Below are 19,613 nucleotides of genomic sequence, written 5' to 3'. Positions count from 1 at the left end.
ATTTAAGCGAAACAAGAAAAGTATTTGTCCAAAAACGGAATGCCATACCTTGCCGAACTCGTAATAAAATTTCCAATCAATTGGCATTCACAGCTAAAAAAATTTTATTTTGACCCATTTTCGCAAAAAAAGACGATGCTACCCCTTGCAAAAAAATCGAAAAATTGAAAAAATGTAAAGTTCTTAGAACCAGCCAGAAAACTACTGCGTTCAATTGTCTAGCTTGTTAGCTGACCAAAACAGTGCATCTTGTAGGTTTTTGACCATTTTTGGCCAAGTTACACAAAAAAAGGTAAAAGAAAAAAATCGAATTTTCGCCAAAAAACTATGATCCTTTTTTTCCGCCCAAAAATAATCAGTAATTTAAGCGAAACAAGAAAAGTATTTGTCCAAAAACGGAATGCCATACCTTGCCGAACTCGTAATAAAATTTCCAATCAATTGGCATTCACAGCTAAAAAAATTTTATTTTGACCCATTTTCGCAAAAAAAGACGATGCTACCCCTTGCAAAAAAATCGAAAAATTGAAAAAATGTAAAGTTCTTAGAACCAGCCAGAAAACTACTGCGTTCAATTGTCTAGCTTGTTAGCTGACCAAAACAGTGCATCTTGTAGGTTTTTGACCATTTTTGGCCAAGTTACACAAAAAAAGGTAAAAGAAAAAAATCGAATTTTCGCCAAAAAACTATGATCCTTTTTTTCCGCCCTAAAATAATCAGTAATTTAAGCGAAACAAGAAAAGTATTTGTCCAAAAACGGAATGCCATACCTTGCCGAACTCGTAATAAAATTTCCAATCAATTGGCATTCACAGCTAAAAAAATTTTATTTTGACCCATTTTCGCAAAAAAAGACGATGCTACCCCTTGCAAAAAAATCGAAAAATTGAAAAAATGTAAAGTTCTTAGAACCAGCCAGAAAACTACTGCGTTCAATTGTCTAGCTTGTTAGCTGACCAAAACAGTGCATCTTGTAGGTTTTTGACCATTTTTGGCCAAGTTACACAAAAAAAGGTAAAAGAAAAAAATCGAATTTTCGCCAAAAAACTATGATCCTTTTTTTCCGCCCTAAAATAATCAGTAATTTAAGCGAAACAAGAAAAGTATTTGTCCAAAAACGGAATGCCATACCTTGCCGAACTCGTAATAAAATTTCCAATCAATTGGCATTCACAGCTAAAAAAATTTTATTTTGACCCATTTTCGCAAAAAAAGACGATGCTACCCCTTGCAAAAAAATCGAAAAATTGAAAAAATGTAAAGTTCTTAGAACCAGCCAGAAAACTACTGCGTTCAATTGTCTAGCTTGTTAGCTGACCAAAACAGTGCATCTTGTAGGTTTTTGACCATTTTTGGCCAAGTTACACAAAAAAAGGTAAAAGAAAAAAATCGAATTTTCGCCAAAAAACTATGATCCTTTTTTTCCGCCCAAAAATAATCAGTAATTTAAGCGAAACAAGGAAAGTATTTGTCCAAAAACGGAATGCCATACCTTGCCGAACTCGTAATAAAATTTCCAATCAATTGGCATTCACAGCTAAAAAAATTTTATTTTGACCCATTTTCGCAAAAAAAGACGATGCTACCCCTTGCAAAAAAATCGAAAAATTGAAAAAATGTAAAGTTCTTAGAACCAGCCAGAAAACTACTGCGTTCAATTGTCTAGCTTGTTAGCTGACCAAAACAGTGCATCTTGTAGGTTTTTGACCATTTTTGGCCAAGTTACACAAAAAAAGGTAAAAGAAAAAAATCGAATTTTCGCCAAAAAACTGTGATCCTTTTTTTCCGCCCAAAAATAATCAGTAATTTAAGCGAAACAAGAAAAGTATTTGTCCAAAAACGGAATGCCATACCTTGCCGAACTCGTAATAAAATTTCCAATCAATTGGCATTCACAGCTAAAAAAATTTTATTTTGACCCATTTTCGCAAAAAAAGACGATGCTACCCCTTGCAAAAAAATCGAAAAATTGAAAAAATTTAAAGTTCTTAGAACCAGCCAGAAAACTACTGTGTTCAATTGTCTAGCTTGTTAGCTGACCAAAACAGTGCATCTTGTAGGTTTTTGACCATTTTTGGCCAAGTTACACAAAAAAAGGTAAAAGAAAAAAATCGAATTTTCGCCAAAAAACTATGATCCTTTTTTTCCGCCCAAAAATAATCAGTAATTTAAGCGAAACAAGAAAAGTATTTGTCCAAAAATGGAATGCCATACCTTGCCGAACTCGTAATAAAATTTCCAATCAATTGGCATTCACAGCTAAAAAAAATTTATTTTAACCCATTTTCGCAAAAAAAGACGATGCTACCCCTTGCAAAAAAACCGAAAAATTGAAAATCGGAAAGAAAAAAATCGAATTTTCACCAAAAAAGTAAGATAATTTTTTATACCCCAAAAAATAATCAGTATTTTTGGCGAAACAAGAAAAGTAAAAAAGTTTTTTGGCATGAGGACAATTCCTAAGACTACGGGCCATTAAATATATTTTTAAACAAAAACCCCAAACCAATTTGAATGTTCTCTCTGTATAAGCCCTTGTGGCAACCGATTGCTATCGGCTGATATTCAAGGTTTGAGATCATATTTAACTGATCAGATGGGCCGACGAACGCTTTTCACAGATGAACAACTGGCCGTGTCCTTTTTCCGACACTGCCGTCCTAATCCTGCGAGGAGGAAGAGTTCCAAATTAAAACATTTGTTGCCATTTTATATCGGCGGCCAGCCATCTCAATTTGTCAATGGTTCCGGGGATTAGAGTGCGGCAAAAAAAGTATACACAAACGGGGATTTGGCGCCTTATCAGCGATGCTGCTGCTGGAAAAGGACATCGGCGATTGGGACTCGATGAGGTTGTCACATTAGGCCCGGCATATGTGAAGGGGCCAGCGGAGTGATAAGATCCAACCCATCTGATCCGATGCAATCCTATGCGACCCGATGCGATCCTCGCCGTGTTTTTGAAAATCTCTTAAAACTTCTCTACTGTTTCTCGGTGGTGATTGTGTTTCCCTGGTGGTGGAAAGTGGCAGGGAAAATATTGTTGTTGCCAGCGTAATTGGCAGGATATTAGCAGGGGTTGTCCTGCGGCCCAGTCAAGGGATTACGCCGGGCATTATGAGCAAATTAAGTGTGAAGTGGCATTTGGGACTTATCCCGGGCACTAAGCGCTTTAAAATCGCATTGGAAAAACTAACAGCGAGCGGGACGCACAAAAGGTGTCACATGTCAAGCACTCCGAGTCACTCGGCAGCGGCCGAAAACAAACTAACACTTAACCCCAAGAAGGGGCCCATGCACGGTGCACACCCACTTTATCCGCCCACTCAAGGACCCAAGGACGAGCTTATCATTTACACTTAACGCTCGGCCTTTCGGCACGTGCCGCCGCATTATCAACCGCAAAATGCTCATAAAGGATCAATTTGTGCGCACACGTGGCCAGGATAATGCACATAAATCAAAGGAACGGCTGCCGAGTGGACAAAGATGATGACAGTCCGCGGAAAATGCTGGCGGGGGAGGTGGGCATGGGGTCCGCCATCCACCCACTGCACTTCCAGGGCCCAAGGATATGCAGTTTAGAGCGGCCCGAGGAAGCCATTAGAAAGCCACTTCGGCTGTGCGAACCGCCGGAAGTAACCGAGATTTATGGTCTTTGCCGGGGACAACGGAGGTTACACCTCTCGGAAACCCATTCAATTTGCCACCGCAGAGATAAATGGCCCATATTTGTCACGGAGAGTGTTCATTTTAATTTCCCGCACTCTATTCCAAGCTTGAGGTCACTCTATTTGCAGTCAGGTCATAGAACTACCAACGAATTCGTTTGTTTCAGCTAATATTTTGCTGTTACCTTAGATACTTTTTGTAGTGCGGAGTTTTTTCTTAAATTTTTTTGAGATTTGTACTTTTACTTCTACCAATTTAATTCGGAGAAAGAGCCAAGTCTTTAAGCATCTGGCGAGGCCCCTGGGCGAATAATTTGCATAACTACAGCCGGCGAGGGCATATAAATCTCCTATATGCTTTCTATTTAACTTTTACTAAAGACTTCCGACACATTTCTGCGCCGGCCAATTTGCCAGGCGGTTCCCCTGGCCCCCGGCCGCCCCGGATCCCCTGGATACTGCCCGGATTCCCCGGATTCCCTGGCCTGCAGCCGCTTTCAACACCTACACACCAGTGGCCGCCGGGCCCAGTTGCACCGCGATGGCGTGACTGGGCTCCATTTGGGCCGAAAGCCCGGGAAAGTGGCCCAGAGTGGCCGGCCCGGTTGTCTGCGGCCCTCGAGGCTTGTAACTTATCTAAAAGCACACAATTATTGAATATAATCGCCGCCAGGAGAGGCGAGCTCGAGGGCCGAAGGCAGGGAAGCGAAAACAAACAGTTGCATTTTTGCATGCCGCCTTTTAGGCGTTCCTGCGCTTCGCAAAACGAGGGAAATTTGCCAGAAGAACCGCCGCGGAATGCCCTGAATTTGGGAAATTACAAAAAATTAACCCACATATTTAATTACCATGCATATTTGATTTGAGTTGATCTCTGAAAACTATGAATACATATTTTCCAATCTTTAAGCCACCAAATCAGTTTGCATAATTATATATTAACTATTCCAAGCCGAAACCTCGGTCGATTTAAACGGCAAGAAAGGGCAACAAAGGCCCGTATACCTATGGTTAGTTCACAGATTCTCACATCCTCCGCTCGGCGAGTCCATGACCAAGTTCAATTATCCCAACAAAGCGGTTGGTGGAGGGCAGAGAATAACAAACATTTTGCAATTATCGGGCAAATATTTATTTGAGCGCAATTATCTCAACACGAGCTGGAAAAAAGGCAACGACAGATAAAACAGGGTAAAAATCAAATGAAAACCCAACTTGCTGGCAATTAAGCGCAATTTCCGCTCCCTGTCAAACGGTTATTTAAAGTGCAATCTATGGGATACACATGCACATATAGCCGGGGTGTGCGAGGGCAAATAGTTAATGCAGCCGGGCAAAATGTGACAAATTATACAGAACGGAGATTAACTCGCCCGAACCATTTGTTACAAGAATCAGCTCGGCATCGGCATCGGGATCGGAATCGGAATCGGAATCGGAATCGGTAAAAAATCAGAATTAAATAAATAGGCAGCAAAAACAAGCCGCTTATTAATGGCATATGTCCAGTGTCACTCGCACGGACATCAACACAGGCGAAAAAAATGAAATAAACAGAAAAGCGGCAGGGAATCAAAGGTAAAAAACCGGAGTGCAAATTAAATGCAAACAAAGTTGATTTCCCATCCCTGCGAGCATAAACTTTTAATTTCGTTTTCCCTTTTGTTTGTAAATTACACATTTGGCTGGACGAGAATTGCAGGCGGAAAGTGCAGGTGGGCGGGCGGTTGGGCGGCCGCTGGGCGGGCGGCCACATCCGTTCGCAATTTTTGGGGGAAAATCCGCGAATCGTGGGCGTTCTTCCGGTCCGCTCGTCCAGCCCCCGCCCTCTGCCCTGTGGTTATCCTGCGAGTTTCAGAGTTTTCAGGGAAGGCCGTGGCGAAATAATTACAGAAAATCAATACAGGAATGGAAACGGGTGGAAACTAAGCAGCTAAAGAAAAGTCTTTATCAATTTCAAATAATGTATAATTTATTTTTTATATAGGTATAAGCGAGTACAAAACGTCTTAACATTAGGGCTATTTAAGTACTCAAATACGTATACTTATTATAAAGGTACTGAAAATATATTTATTCTTAAATATTGAAACATTCATATTCCTAGGTACTATTTGGCTTATCTATTTTAGTGGAATTTTTAGGATTTTTATACATGTTACAAAAATGCCTGCTATAAGTCCAAGCTCTCCTCCCCTCCGACTTAACCGCCCCGCCGAGCTGATTGGCTGCTTAGGCGAGTTGTGGTGGCTGCGATGAGGACGCTGGCGATGGCGATGGTGATGGAATGGTGCTGGAGCAGGGTGATCCCGACCCGGTGCTGCTGGTCCACCCACAAAAATGTGCGGCTAATTGGATGTCTGCGTGCGGGGATGGCGGCCATGTGTGGCAGGAACTTTGACAGTCGGCGCCTGATTTCCATGCAAATTGGTTACAGCACAGTAAGCAGGCAATATTTCTGCTTCATTTCATAAATGCGTCCGGGTCGACTCCTCCGGTCCGCCAGTCCGCCAGTCCGCCAGTCCGCCAGTCCGCCAGTCCTCCAGTCCTCCAGTCCTCAATTCCCCAATGGCTGACTTCAGCTCTTCGGATTCCGTGAGTTTGCATATCAAACGCCTGGTGATGTGTCTTTAATTTATACATGAATCCGCAGCCAATTTCGTGTTTACTTCCGAAATTTATAAATGAAAAGAGTGCGAAAAAGAGCAATTCCCAGAAGTGGTTACAACTCATGCATACTACAGAGCACAAACAAGATATCATATATATGATAGATAATACTGGAAATTTAAATAACTTAATATATTTCAGACTAAAAGTAAACTGCTAGTACTGGTGCTAATTCTAGCATTTAAGTACCAGATACATGGCTTTTCCTACCATGGCCTTCCTTCTCGTCGCTGGCCATAATTAGCAGGCATCTGAGCAAACTGAAACCGAACCAACGGCCGTGTTTAATTGAGTGGGACGGCGATAGCGGAGCGAAAGAGAGGGCGCACGTGCAGTTTCTGCCTTGTGTCATTTGTCTTTAATGAACGGTTGCCCGCTGGCCAGCGTCGTGTTTTTGTTGTCATTTCATGTCCTGCCAAGCGTTTCTTTTGTTTTAGGCCAGCAGCAATTGGGACTTTGCGGCCAATTTGTCGACGAAGGCGCAAGAACACGAGCGCAAGGAGCTCGGAGCCCGAACCCCGGGCTGGGAGCCCAGAACACGCGTGCTGACCAAAGAATCCCGAAATAGGGTAGGAAAAAGGTCCACCCGGGACACTCTACTGGGCAGGGCGGCTAAAACTCTTTGAATTGTTTTAAAATTTAAAAAAAATATATTTTTTAGGGTTTTACTAAGTATGGAGAACATCAAATCTTAAGTCATTTACTCTTGTTACTCTTGATTTTACTCTTGTATCATGATTGCCATCAACTTATTGATAGTGTTTACCCAGTTTTTTTGGGAGTTCGGCGTTCTTATACTTCCTACTTTTAGTAAGTATTACAAAAAACCAACCTACGAATTGATGGAAATAAAATACATAAATACAAATACATTTTACTTTAGCTACCATCAAAAATACTGAATGTTTTCTTTTTAAGACCTTTTTATATTTACAAATATATTAAGTTGGGTAAACAGATAACAAAAAACAATTTCCCTTAACTACCTTAAAACTTACCCGATAAAATACCAACTAATTCAGCGAGCTTGTTCCGAAAATCCCCCAAAGTTGTATCAAAAGGCGCCCAAAACTTGCACTACTCGTGGTCCGTGGGTTCCTTCTGGAACCCCCTGGACCCAGTCAGCTGGGCTGCTTGGTCGGACTCGAGCTCGGACTCAAGGATGGCTCGCTGGTGGACTGCGCCTGCAGCGCCGCTCGCATGCGAGCACGCAATGCGAACATGGCCTTAACCGCGCGACGCCTGCCCCGCCGGAGGACGCCCCTGCTCTCGGCCAACTGGTGGCCCCCGGTGGCAGTTATTCAATATATCAACTTTTGGCCTAATAAATGCACTAATTGCGGTTAAATGCATTTTGCATGCAATTATTATCATTAGGGGTTGGCTCGCACGTCGTCGCATACCCCGGCCTCGCCCTCACCTCGTTTGTAAATTGTTTCTGTTGGTCGTTATTTTAATTGCCCCGGGACACGGCCACCCTGCCTTCCCTCTCCCCCGCCCAGTGAAATGCAACAGAACGATTGCTCTATTCTCGTATTATCAATGTTTTTATTTAGACAAAAAAATATGCGGTTAAGTATACTTCACATTTACAGATACAACGTTTAGGCTACAAAAAAAAAGGTTTATTCGGTAATACATTTCGTGGTTAGGCTTAACTATACAAAATTCTTTTGCTTTTTTGGCTGCTAGTTTTTACAACATTCAAATAAATATTCCTTTTTAATCGTATTCCGTTAGCTTAGGTTAAAAAAGTTTAAAACACATTTCGAATAAGTTACTAAGAGCAAATCAAATAAATTAGGCAAGCACACACACAGATATATGATTATGTACACACACAGCACACACAGACAAGCGGGGCTCAAAAACGTGAATTCTTGGGGATTTGGTTTGCTATATCGAAACGTATATTGTTGTCATCCATACCATTTTGTTTTCAATACTGAACGTTTGTGCTACCTTTGGGCCTATGAGTAAGCCATACAAGTACAATCCTTTGTGATTTGGTCTTAAGTTTATAAATGCCTTGAAAAATATGTCTAATCAATGAAGCAAAATACTTTGTACTCAAGTTCGAACCATAAAAAGCATGGATGATATGGTGTTTTATTATGCAATTTGTGATCAATTTAAAGCTTTACGGAAATTTTTCTACCAGTGTCTAAAGCGTTAATTCAAGAACAGAAAAAATTGATATGTAGCCAGCTAATTTCGAAATAAAAATCCCCTGGTTTAATCTCTTCCTATCTAGTTCTGATAGGTATAAGATTGATCTGCGGATTGCACCCCCCTGAATATCACGTTTTTGAGACGGCACAAACCCAGTGACGGACACACGCACACGGTCGCCGTACCGCTCACACCTGGATCTGGTCCTCGTCGTCCGACTGCGAACAGCTGTCCACGGACCGCCCGGGCGGACTGCCCGGGTTGAGCGTCGGACTGGGCGTCGACGGCGGCCTTGGCGGCGGGGAGGCGGACGCGGGATCGGAGCGCCCCGGCAGCGGTTTGACCAGGCCGCTCGGCGGCGATCCCCCACCGCCCACCGAGGGCGGCGGCGGCACCGGGTGCGGTCCGCCCGGATTCGAGGCAGCCGCGGCCGCCGCACTCTGGTAGTAGCTGCTCAGCGAGGACAGCGAGCTGGAGGCGGACAGGTGCGAGAACGGAGCGGGGCCCACGCCCACCCCCACGCCCACGCCGACGGACGGGACGCCGGCGTACAGGTTGTAGGGCAGCGGCTTCTGCATGGCGGCCGCGGCGGCCGCTTGGCGGTAGTAGATGTCGATGTTCGTGTGGGGCGTGGCCCCGTGGGCGGCTCCGGCGGCGGCTGCGTACGGCCAGGCGCCCAGGTAGGGCGATCCGCCGTACAGCCGCTGGAAGGCAGCGAAGTTGCCGGCCTCTGCGAGCAGTTCCAGGCCCACGGCGGTCTGCCGCTTCCACTTGGTTCTGCAAAGAAAAGATGAACAGATTGTTCATTAGGGATTTAGCTTTTTGATATTTGTTAATAAATAATAATTAAAAAAAGAAATTTAATTTTACAAGAGGTAATTTTCTTGTAATTTTGAAAGACATTTGGAGACAGATCCCTACTTTTCCGACACCCACCTGCGGTTCTGGTACCAGGTCTTCACCTGGCAGTCGCTGAGGTCCAGCTTGTGGGCCAGCTCCTGCCGCTCCTGCACGCTGAGGTACTTCTGGCGCTCGAAGGACTTCTCCAGCGTCTGCAGCTGGTGGTCCGTGAAGGCGGTGCGCGCCTTCCGCTGCTTCTTGCTCAGCCCGCTGATGTCGCTGGCGGAACCGCTCTTCACGCTGTTGCCATCGTCGTCCTTGCCGCCTGGAAGAAATAAAAACAATTATAATAATAATTTCGTGATAATCATTACAGCTTCTTAGTGTACTAATACCTAATAACTAATATAAGCCTGTAGGTGGCTTATAGATCTACTGCAATGTTCTCAAGACGCCCCAAAGTATTGTTATAGCCAAGTAAACTTATGTGCTCTTTAGTTAAGAAACACTTTTTAGAGGGTTAGCCGTGTTCCACACAACAAATCATATTTATTTGCTGGTGATTTGGAAGCCCATCTGCAAGTCCGGCTAATTCGATTCAGATCTCCGTGCGATCCACTAAAACAGTTTGAGAAACAGTTAGAGGCTCGTTTATGGCCACGCAATTGCCGCTTCCGCTCACAAAGCGGCTCGTGTGTGTAAGTGCAATAAAAACGTATGGCAAAATGTCTAAACTTGCCACAAAAAGGCGCACGAGAGATAGCCACGCCGGCCGACTCACCCCCTCCTTGCGGGCGGTGTTCTTGGCCAGAAGAGGTGGAAAAGCGGCCTTTTAGTACATAAAATTTATGTAAATTCAAGCGATTGTGGTTACCCGATAAGCGAGAGCGAGTTTCTGGCCCATGGTCAGTAGGGGGTTGAGGGGCTCGGGGGTTAAGTAAACTCTCGAGCGCCAAATAATTTAAAGCGAAAATTTGCCAAGTGCCGCATTTAAAATGGGTCCGCAAAGTGGAGGTGAATGGGCTTAGAATAGCGGCAGGGAAGTGGCCATTGTTTACCCCGAAAATCGAAGAGCATTTGTGGGTATTTTTAAATTGATTGAAACACACCAAAGTCTAATAACATTTTACTACGTTTAAGCCCCAAAGCAGGGAATGTGAAAAGTGTTTGCCATCCCGAATCGAAATTAAACAGCATTTCAGCCTGCCCCTGGTAGTGAACTTTGAAGTACGAAACAAATAAAGATACAATGCTAATTACTTCTACCTATCATCGCTAATCAAGAGCTAATACTGCGCCAAGGCGAGAGTCGCTTGCCATATAAAGCGAAAACGATAAATGATTAATGGCCGCGATAAATGAGCGATAATGCCGCAATTGAATAAAATTAATTTTCAATTAAATAAAATTACTCACGAATGTTGGCGCCGACTTGGTGAGCTATCGATTTGCGGGCGATAATTTGTGGAACATTTTTGGGAAAAGGCAAAGCTGGAAACCCATAAATAAAGGGCAAAAAATGGAAAAACGTGTTGCAAAAATAAACCCTTCTAATGATGCTCTCCTTAAATACTTGATCGATTTTGTAATTTAATTACGGATTTGTTGAGGGATTGTATGACATTTTCTGCTACGGCTAGCTCGGAAACTCTCGAATCAAGTTCTAGTGGTCGATAATCGCCTGCCTTTTTGCAACTGAAGTTCAGGGCAATTGCGAAATTCCGATGAATTGGCGGATTGCCGCCTTCCCTGCCCGCTGGCCACCGACCCAAAGGAGCAGGCCGACGCGACTACCGTTTATAAAAGTGCAATTGGCAACAGGAAATTGCCGCCATAAATGGCACAAAGCAGGGCCCAGATGGAGTGATGGATGTGGATATGGAGCCAAAGGCGAACCGAGTGGCGATGAGATGAGCAAACAGACTGCAACATTTTTTTCGCTTGCACCCGGCTGCCATTGCCATGGGGCGTCTATTAAAGGGGGTTAAATGCATTTTTATAACAATTTCCACAATTAAATGATTGCGAGCGGGCCGGTGCGTGAGATAACCGGGGCGAAGTGGGGCAGAGGGACGAGTGAGATGTGTGTAATTATTTGAGATTTTTTCTGCGGCTGCGGCCGTTTTTAAACTGCATTTTGTTGCTGCATTTCTGGCTGCTCCTCTGCTGGCCGACCCCCGCCCCCGGGAGGGTGCCACGCCCCCAAACTGTCATAATAGCTCGCAGATCCGCAGGTGCATGCCCCCAGCACGGGGGGGAGGGGGAGCGCTGGGAGGGGTCTTTGGAGACTTCGCAATGGCGCAAACAAAGCGTGAAAATACGTTTTTTTGTTTACCTTACAACTAAGCCACAACAAACGCAAAGGCAGCCAGAACGAGAATGTAAAATGGTCATGCAATCATTTTTACAGTTTGTTTTGCAAAGCGACATCAACGAGGGCCGCCAACGCCGCCCGCCCCGCCTCTCCGCATTGGCAGGTGCACGCTCCAAAACAAAAGACTTAGGCAACGAACTTGAGTGCGGCACACTGGACTTGCCGAGTTTTTGACTTAATTCAATTAGGCTTTTAATTGGCTGTGGGGAAATGCGTTTCACAAGAGAGCATTAACACGATTTAAAGGAGAATTCAAGATATTTTGCTCAAGACCCAGCTGAAGACTATTTGGAACGCTAAGTGATGATATTCAGTGCTAACTATACGCAAGAGATTTTGATTCTGACATTCTTATTAAAATATATCGAAAGGTAAATTACAAATCAAAAGTGGTAACGTCTTTTAATTTAAGCAACTGATTAAAAATATATTTATGTTAACCAACTAAGTTAACCCTATCTAGCTTATATTTTTTAGCACCCTTTTTTAATTCAAATAAAATAAATAAAAGAAATAAACTAATTTTAATTTATCTGAACATTTTTAAAAGCTGGCCAGTTTTTAAAGTTTTTTGACTGTGCTTCTGAATGGTATTTCATAGACTTATTTGTTAACTTTTATTAGCCTAAGCACTTAGCTCTTTCACTTATATATGGTTGTTTAAAATATTTTCATTAACTCAGATATTTTTTTATGGCTTTTCAAATTCTGTCAAAAATATAAATATAAAATCTTTTGGGAATTTCCTGGTGAGTTGAAACTGGAATCTTCATCACGATAATCTTCCTATAAGAGGGGCTTTCCTGACGCTCGACCCCAACCATCGCCCCTCTACCACCCCACCCCCGCATAGTACAGAGGCTCACCTCACCATTGCTACAAACGCTGTGATCGTCCATGTGGCCGCTGCCGCCCGCCTCGTCGCTGTCGCAGTCCTCGTTCTCCTCGTGGTAGTCGCTGCTGTCGTCCAGGTCGCCGCTCTTCGGTGGCGCCACCACCCCCACGCCCGCCTCGCCGCCACCCACTCCGGGTGGGCCGCCAGCGCCCACGGCAGCCGCAGCAGCGGCCGCCGCGGCGGCAGCTGCGGCCGCATTGTTGCGCGCGGCAGCCGCGGCAGCAGCGGCATAGTGCTGCTGCATGGCCGCCGCATACTGGGCCACGTTCAGCCCGTTGCCGCCGGCGGTGGGCGGGAAGTGCCCCAGCTTGCCGTGCGGGTGCATCAGCTGGTGCGGGTGCGGGTGCGGATGTGGCGGATGCGGATGCGGCTGTGGGTGGTGCAGGGCAGGTGGCAAGGCCGCGCCACCGCCGCCGGCAGCGGGTGGTGCCTCGAAGCCCTCGCCATTGTTGTTGTTGTGAGCGGGACTGCTGCCGCCGCTGGAGCCCGAGTTGTTGTTGTTGTGGTGCTGGTGGTCCAGCTGCTGCTGGTGGTGCTGCTGCTGCTTGTAGAAGGCGGCCGCCGCACTGCCGGCCAGGATGTCGTTGATCATGAAGCGGGATCGGTTGGGCTTGAGGCCCGCCGCCGTGGTGGTGGTGCTGCCGCCGCCGCCGGAGGACATGGCGGTGCCGTGGATGTGGATGCCAATGGACGCCACCGGCGGTGGCTGCAGGCCGTACGGATGGTGGTGCTGGTGGAGTTGGTGGAGCTGGTGGTGCTGCTGCAGCTGGCTGTGCGCTGCGTTGGGCTCGCTGGGCGTTTGGGTGAGTATGCTCATCGAGTCTTTCATAGCCAGCCCCAGGGGGTCAGGTTCTCTCTTATCGTCTTCCCCTCTATGGCTTCTATAGCTATTATTTTAATAATTTCTCTGACACTTCACTAAAAAAATGCACGGTCACCGGAAGCTTGTTCTTTCTTTGGCCTTATCTCAGGTGCAAAACTGCAAAACCAGCGACGTGTGAGCGGCTTGGCGGCCAAAACGCGACTGAACTGAACGAGCGAGTTGTATCTGTATCTGAGCATTCGACTTTCGGCCGCGCTGTTTCCACCACTGAACCACTGAGTTGAGCTGAGAGCTGAGGGGTTTTTTAACTGGCTACTGCGAGGAGAAATTTCTCCGAGAAGCGAGCTCTACACCCCGAAAAAAATCGCCCTCAATTCAAATAAATTCGGGTTTTATCCTACGGCGACTCGCCTTTATTTAAAGTAAATAATTTTTTTGAATTTATGGTTTGCCGTTTCTGGAAATAATGACAAATTTGTCTTTAATGTACGCTAAAAACGTTAGTAGCACCGTGTGAAATTTTTAAGGATTGTTGGTAGCGTTAGTAATTTTAAAAACAGAGATATTTTATTATTTCTCTGACCGGTTCCTTGATTTTTATTAAATTCAATTCAATTTGCTACCTTAAGCTGAGTAACGGGTATCTGATAGTCGAGACACTCGTCTATAGCTTTCTTCCTTGTTCTTTACTAAATTTAAGGAAGAATTTCGCATTATTAAAAAAAATCAAGAGAAAATCGCCAGAAGTTGAAGTAAAATTTGAAGAAGAAGAAGAGGAAAAACTCTTCTTTACAAAAAGGAAATTACTTACATTTGAAAAAATGTTTCTATAATCAATAAAATATTTCTTAATTCAAGAAAATATTTATAATTCACTGGCGTCTTAAAATCACGGGCGATTTTTTAATATTTGGGGTGATTTTTTTTAGTGTAGCAACTGTTTCTGGCACCAACCCCCCTCGTGAAACGCACCTGCCCGAGCCGCCGCTGCCTCTGCTGCCGCAGCGGTGACCGAGGGCGGCGGGGCAACAATTTTGCCACTTTGTCATAGGCGGTGGTTGGGCCGCCTCAGCCCCGAAGGCCAGAAAGGGATGGCAGGCGCGCCCAGTAGCTGCCTCTCGCTCCCGGGCATCGCCGTCTCATCGGCCGTCCTGCTCGCACGCAGCGCCATGTTGCCGGCGGTGTGGTGAATCCACCTCGCCGTGGTGAATGCAGCTCTCCGCGTTTATAGCACCAAATGTCGGTCAAATGGCTTTGGGCCGGAATATTTTCTAAGTTTTGGCTTTTTCAAAATGGACGATGGACAAACGATTGCCGTTTTCAAATTTAAAAAATTTCATTTTACCGAACCCAGCTTTTATTTTTAGATGGAAAAGAAATGGTATCTCTGGAAAGTCATTTAACTTAAAACATTTTTCGTATTGTTTAGGGAAGTAAATAAGAATCAGGAACTTAAATGTACAGTATTATGTAACGAGCAAGGAACTAACAGAACTGCATTAAATATAAAAAAGCGAGTGCAGTCAAATTCATAAGCTCTTTAAATTATTAAAGAATAGCAATAGGTAATAACATAGTCAGACGCATTTAAAAATATCTTTATTCAATGCTTAAAGGTATTTAAATCTAAAAACTATTATTAATTCAATAATTGCTTGTGCACACAAAAACTGACATTTAAATATTGGTCATTCTATAATTTATAAAGACAAATAAATGTTTCTCTCATGGGACATAGCGTAATGAACTTATTTCGTACATCCCCAGTATTCTGAGTTTATTATATCTCTGAAATATCCTTTTTTTTAATATAATACAGTATGTACTTGGCTCAAATATACTTTATAATTTAGGTGCTGTATTTGCTGGCACCCCAGTCAATAGTTCGATTCCTTCTGTTGGGCGACTGCAGACACTTGAACCCCCGACAAAGGGGCGTCTCCCTGCTCGATTCCGATTCCACGCTCCCAGACAACAAGATGGCAATTAAAATTTCACGCCAATAGCCTGGCCGGGTCACCTCTTGGTTTTCGGCGCTCCGGCGGCCACATGTTGGCCCAAGGACTAATTGCAGGAAGGGAAGCGGAGCGGGGTGAACGAATGCAATTTGTCGAGAGCGGCGGTTTCCGTTTGATTGATATTGATTCCGGTCGAGGAGCGGAGAACCAAGAGCACGGGAAAAGGTCAGGTGACCTGCAAAGGTCATTAGTGGCGGGCAAATTAGGGCGCCGGGGCGGGGGCAGCGGACTCAAGCGCGCGCTTCAATTGCGGAGCGCATTAAAATAATTAGCGTCTGCCGGAGCATCAAATGCAAGGAAAGTCAACCGATCCGAGGCGCAGTACGAGTCCTTCGTCCTGATGACGGTTATTGCACTTAAATGCATATAATTGCCGGCCCAGGCGCATATCCTGCGGTCTGCGGTCGATTCGAGTTCGAACTGCCAATGCCAATTGAATGCTTAAAATAATTGCACTCGAGCAGCAATGCCAGCACTGAGAGAACTACTTTAGTTTTCTTTTGTGAATACTACATACTTATAGCTAAAATATTTCATTAGTAGGTTTTAGCATGTGCAAGCCAAAAATACTAAGAATAATAGTGATAGTAAGAATACTAAAAATGAGTTCTGGAAATACTGCGAATACTAAGAACCCAAATACCTATTTTACCAAGAGTGAATATTATTTCGAAGAATATTTTACTATATATAGAGAATATTACTCTGAAAATTCTTAAATTAAAAAGCCCCAAAAACCCGTCATTTTCCGCAGTGCAACTGCGAGAAATTATGAAAAAGAAATGTTCGAATGCAGAAACCGCAATGCGCAGTTGTCCCAGTGCCACACCCCTGTGCCCCTCGATTACTGGCCAGTTGCCAGCGAACTCGGACAGTTGGCAGCGTTTTTCCGGTCTCTTCTGCGAACTGCTTAGCGGCTGCCCATGGGCAGCCTTCTATCTCTCGGATACCTGTCCACCTCTCTATCTATCTTTCGATCTGCCTAACTGCGTATCGCGCCATCTGAAAGTCACCTTAATTGGCCTAATGTCCTCTCGTTCAGTCGCGCTGTTTGCACTGCAAATATCCGCGGGAGATAGCACATTCCAAAGGTTAGAGATACTTGGAGGTTTAGATTCAAGGTATGAATGGGATAGTAGTCTTCCTGCGGCAGAACGGTGCAAAGAGTATATCCTTTGTGGCCATTTCTGAAATGCGCAAGTAAAAAGGTGCAGTTTCCCGGTGGTGAGCACTCATAAGGAGGGCTGCAGCCCACATCCACCTCCGGGCACAACTCCTGTCCCAGCAGATCCCAAAGTACGTCCATTTCCACTTCCATTTCTGATCTGTTTCCGTGGACCCTGCGGGCCTGCGGAATCTTAATCGGCATCTTTGATATTATAATGTTCGTGTTACTGCGTGGACAAACGTAATAAAATAACTGATCGTTGTCGCTGATAAGTTAATTTACTTTTAATGTGCTGCCCTCGCCGGGCCCTCGAGGTCCAGATCCAGCGATCTTGCAACGTGGGGGTAAATGGGCTCGGACCTCGGAGGTGACAAAGGTTCTCGCTGGACCGGGCCTCGAGCACCGGGCCCCGAGATCGCGGCTCTGACTTGCCACGGTTTATTTCTTTTGATTCTTTGATACCTTTCAGTTGGGGGCATTTAGCTTGGAGCGCTGCGATAACTCTAATATATATTAATATATTAAAACTACCTTTATTTGTTTTAACAGTTTCACATAAAACTGAATACTTTTAAAATCGCATTAATGGAAATATTTTATACCTACACTAGAACTACATTAAAAAATTCACATATAGCCTAATCAAAACGCTAAGAGCTGGAAAGACAAAAATATTAAGAGCTCCCCAAAATGATACATCTTTTTTAAACCTTTTGGAAAACGGTATCAAAGCCTTCGTTCTCCGACTCGCTGACTTGTTTTTAGTTTGTTTGCCTTGTTTCATGGGGCTCTTGTTTTTGTTGGTCGCGTGTGCCGTCGATGGCCGGCGTTGTTGCCAACTGATTTGTCAACAACGTGGCCAACAAAGGTGTTCTCCTGCCCCTGCCCCTGCGCCTGCCCCTTAACCCCCTGCCGACCCGCGATTTATCGCTGCTCCAGATCAGTCAGCATGCCAGCTACAACGGCAACAATAGCCACGACTGCAGGACAAACATAAGCCCTGACTCCAATTGCGAGTCGACCCCTCGCCCGGCCCTGCTCGTTTTCCGAGGCGGCGCTCGTTTCGAAAACTGATGTCGCCCGGGTCCCCCAAATGGATGCTATTTAAATTTTTACTGCCTGCCGGCACCTATAAATCCACTGGAGGTTTTCGACGTCCTATAGGATCTGCCAGGGGCAGGGGTTCCAGATCCAACTTCGATCGGCCCTCCCCCTTTTGGCACCTGCCCGGACCCGGGCCCTTTTCTTTTTATGGCTCCGCTTAGCCGTCCGACTAATCAACACCTCGCTGCGATCGCACTTTGATTTGGTTTGATATCTCAATGCGAGCGGGGAGGTAATCCCTTTCAGGGGGAGGCTATAAAAAAGCTGCTCGGGGGATTTCCGATGATCTCCTACGACTGATGAACCAGTTTTCGAGAAATTCCCATCTTAAGTTAACCGTGCTTTATTTTATTTTAACTTAAATGAATTTTGTGCTCCACTCGTATCTTCCGCTCCTGCCAAAAGCGTAAGCCCCATCTTCCATTTGCCACGTATCTTTGACATTTTCGCGTCCAATTTGTAGATAGACTAATGGTACTTCTCCTATCTGCGGATGGGCCTCTTAATTAGGAGCGCAAGTTGGCTAAACGACGGCCGGCGACACTTGCCACATTTGCATTGGCCGTAAAAATATGCTAAAGCATTTCCAAATGCAACCACTTAAATGCCCGATTCCGATGGCTCGAACCTGGCGACGAGGTGGATATGTATTTTATGACTCAATTTGGTGCACATAAAACGAGCCACGGGAAGGAGCGAGGGGAGGGGTGTTTTTGTGGCCTCGGCCATACAAAGTGCCACATTGTCCGGGTTCCCCCAGAAACGATAGCGATACAACGACGCCGAAGGTGTGATCCCTAGGGATGGCAGCGTGACCCAGTAGACCTTACCAGTATGCATAGATGGAGGTCCTAAATCCGTCATTCCAGAAAATCCCCATGTACCACCGACATGAGAAATATTTGGGTGAGAAATATGCAGGTGCGCCCAACAAAATCACACTGCCATCTCTGGGGATCCCATAACTTTTCCAGGTTGTTTGTGGCAACTGCAGTTCCAAGTTATTGCGGCCGCTCGGCCGATTGTTGTTAATTTTTATGTGCAATTAATCGGCTACGCCATTGAGCATTTATAAGCATTTCTCGCACCAACAGAGGATCTGACAAAACGCGTGGGACCTCTTCTCCGGTTCCCACTCGCCGGGTCGAAGAAGAAATTAAGTCGTTTCGAATTAAGGTGAAATGCAAAATGCATCTTGGCCGGCAGGCCGTAAAAAACGGCAGCAGCAGGGCAACAATGTGGGGAACAATTCTGGCCGCTGGAAGTAATGCCGAAAAGAGTGCCCCGCTGATGGGCCATAAAAGTGGGCAAGGTGTTGGAGTCGGGGCCAGCTGCCGGTCGCTCATTGTCGGCTTGTCAGCGCTCCAAAGGGTTAGCGCTGGCCCCGACCCCACTGCGGCCCCGTCCGAAAGCGACCCGTTCCGATGCCCAGAACTCCGGATCTGCAGATGCATCGGACATCCCGCAGCTCGATGAACTGGCGAAAGCGGAAGATATTGGGTTGTATGTGGGACCGGGGGCAATCAGCCGTAGAGTGAGAGCAGCCAGCCAGGAAAACACCAAACCTATAGGGAGGAAACGTGTTGCTATATTTAAAAGGTATATTTTATTAGAAAAATAATTCTTTTTATGTCTCTTATGTCTCTCTCATAGATCGGTAATTTTCAACATATTTAAATACTTGTGTTTTACGAGCTTACGTTTTATAAACGACTGTAGGTACTATTCTCTATTTTAAAATAATAATACTGATTTTGTATCTTTACAAAACTTTAAGTCGTAAGTTAGTAAGGATCAAGAATTCTCTAGAACTAAAAAATGATTTTAAATAAGTGATTGTAGATCTTACTATCTAGGCCTCTAAAAGAAGGCTATTCA

At 45.0% G+C, this 19,613-nt stretch overlaps 1 protein-coding gene across 2 annotated transcripts; it reads right to left on the bottom strand.

Moving 5' to 3' along the window:
* Positions 1-7,873: 7,873 nt before the first annotated feature.
* LOC108023772 (homeobox protein B-H1) lies at positions 7,874-13,631 on the bottom strand. 2 transcript variants are annotated; one of them, XM_017093415.3, is made up of 3 exons: positions 12,599-13,631; positions 9,450-9,678; positions 7,874-9,290 (listed from the first exon to the last, which is right to left on the bottom strand). In XM_017093415.3, the coding sequence occupies exons 1-3, from the start codon at positions 13,449-13,451 to the stop codon at positions 8,702-8,704; spliced, it is 1,671 nt and encodes a 556-aa protein (XP_016948904.1). In that variant the 5' UTR covers positions 13,452-13,631; the 3' UTR covers positions 7,874-8,701. The 2 variants fall into 2 exon arrangements, with proteins under 2 accessions (XP_016948904.1, XP_016948905.1); XM_017093416.3 differs by lacking the exon at positions 7,874-9,290 and having other exon boundaries at positions 9,515-9,678; positions 12,594-13,631.
* Positions 13,632-19,613: the final 5,982 nt, after the last annotated feature.

The sequence above is a fragment of the Drosophila biarmipes genome, chromosome X (assembly GCF_025231255.1).
Source record: "Drosophila biarmipes strain raj3 chromosome X, RU_DBia_V1.1, whole genome shotgun sequence".
NCBI lineage: Eukaryota > Metazoa > Arthropoda > Insecta > Diptera > Drosophilidae > Drosophila > Drosophila biarmipes.
The sequence above is the reverse complement of the archived record's forward strand: the minus strand, read 5'-3'. Positions and strand labels throughout refer to the sequence as shown.

Coding starts and splice junctions, on each gene's coding strand:
- LOC108023772 (XM_017093415.3), bottom strand. CDS start 13,451: ATGAAAGACTCGATGAGCATACTCACCCAAACGCCCAGCGAGCCCAAC. Junction 9,679..12,598: donor TCACAGCGTTTGTAGCAATG/GTGAGGTGAGCC, acceptor TATTTCTTCCAG/GCGGCAAGGACGACGATGGC. Junction 9,291..9,449: donor ACCTGGTACCAGAACCGCAG/GTGGGTGTCGGA, acceptor TTTTCTTTGCAG/AACCAAGTGGAAGCGGCAGA.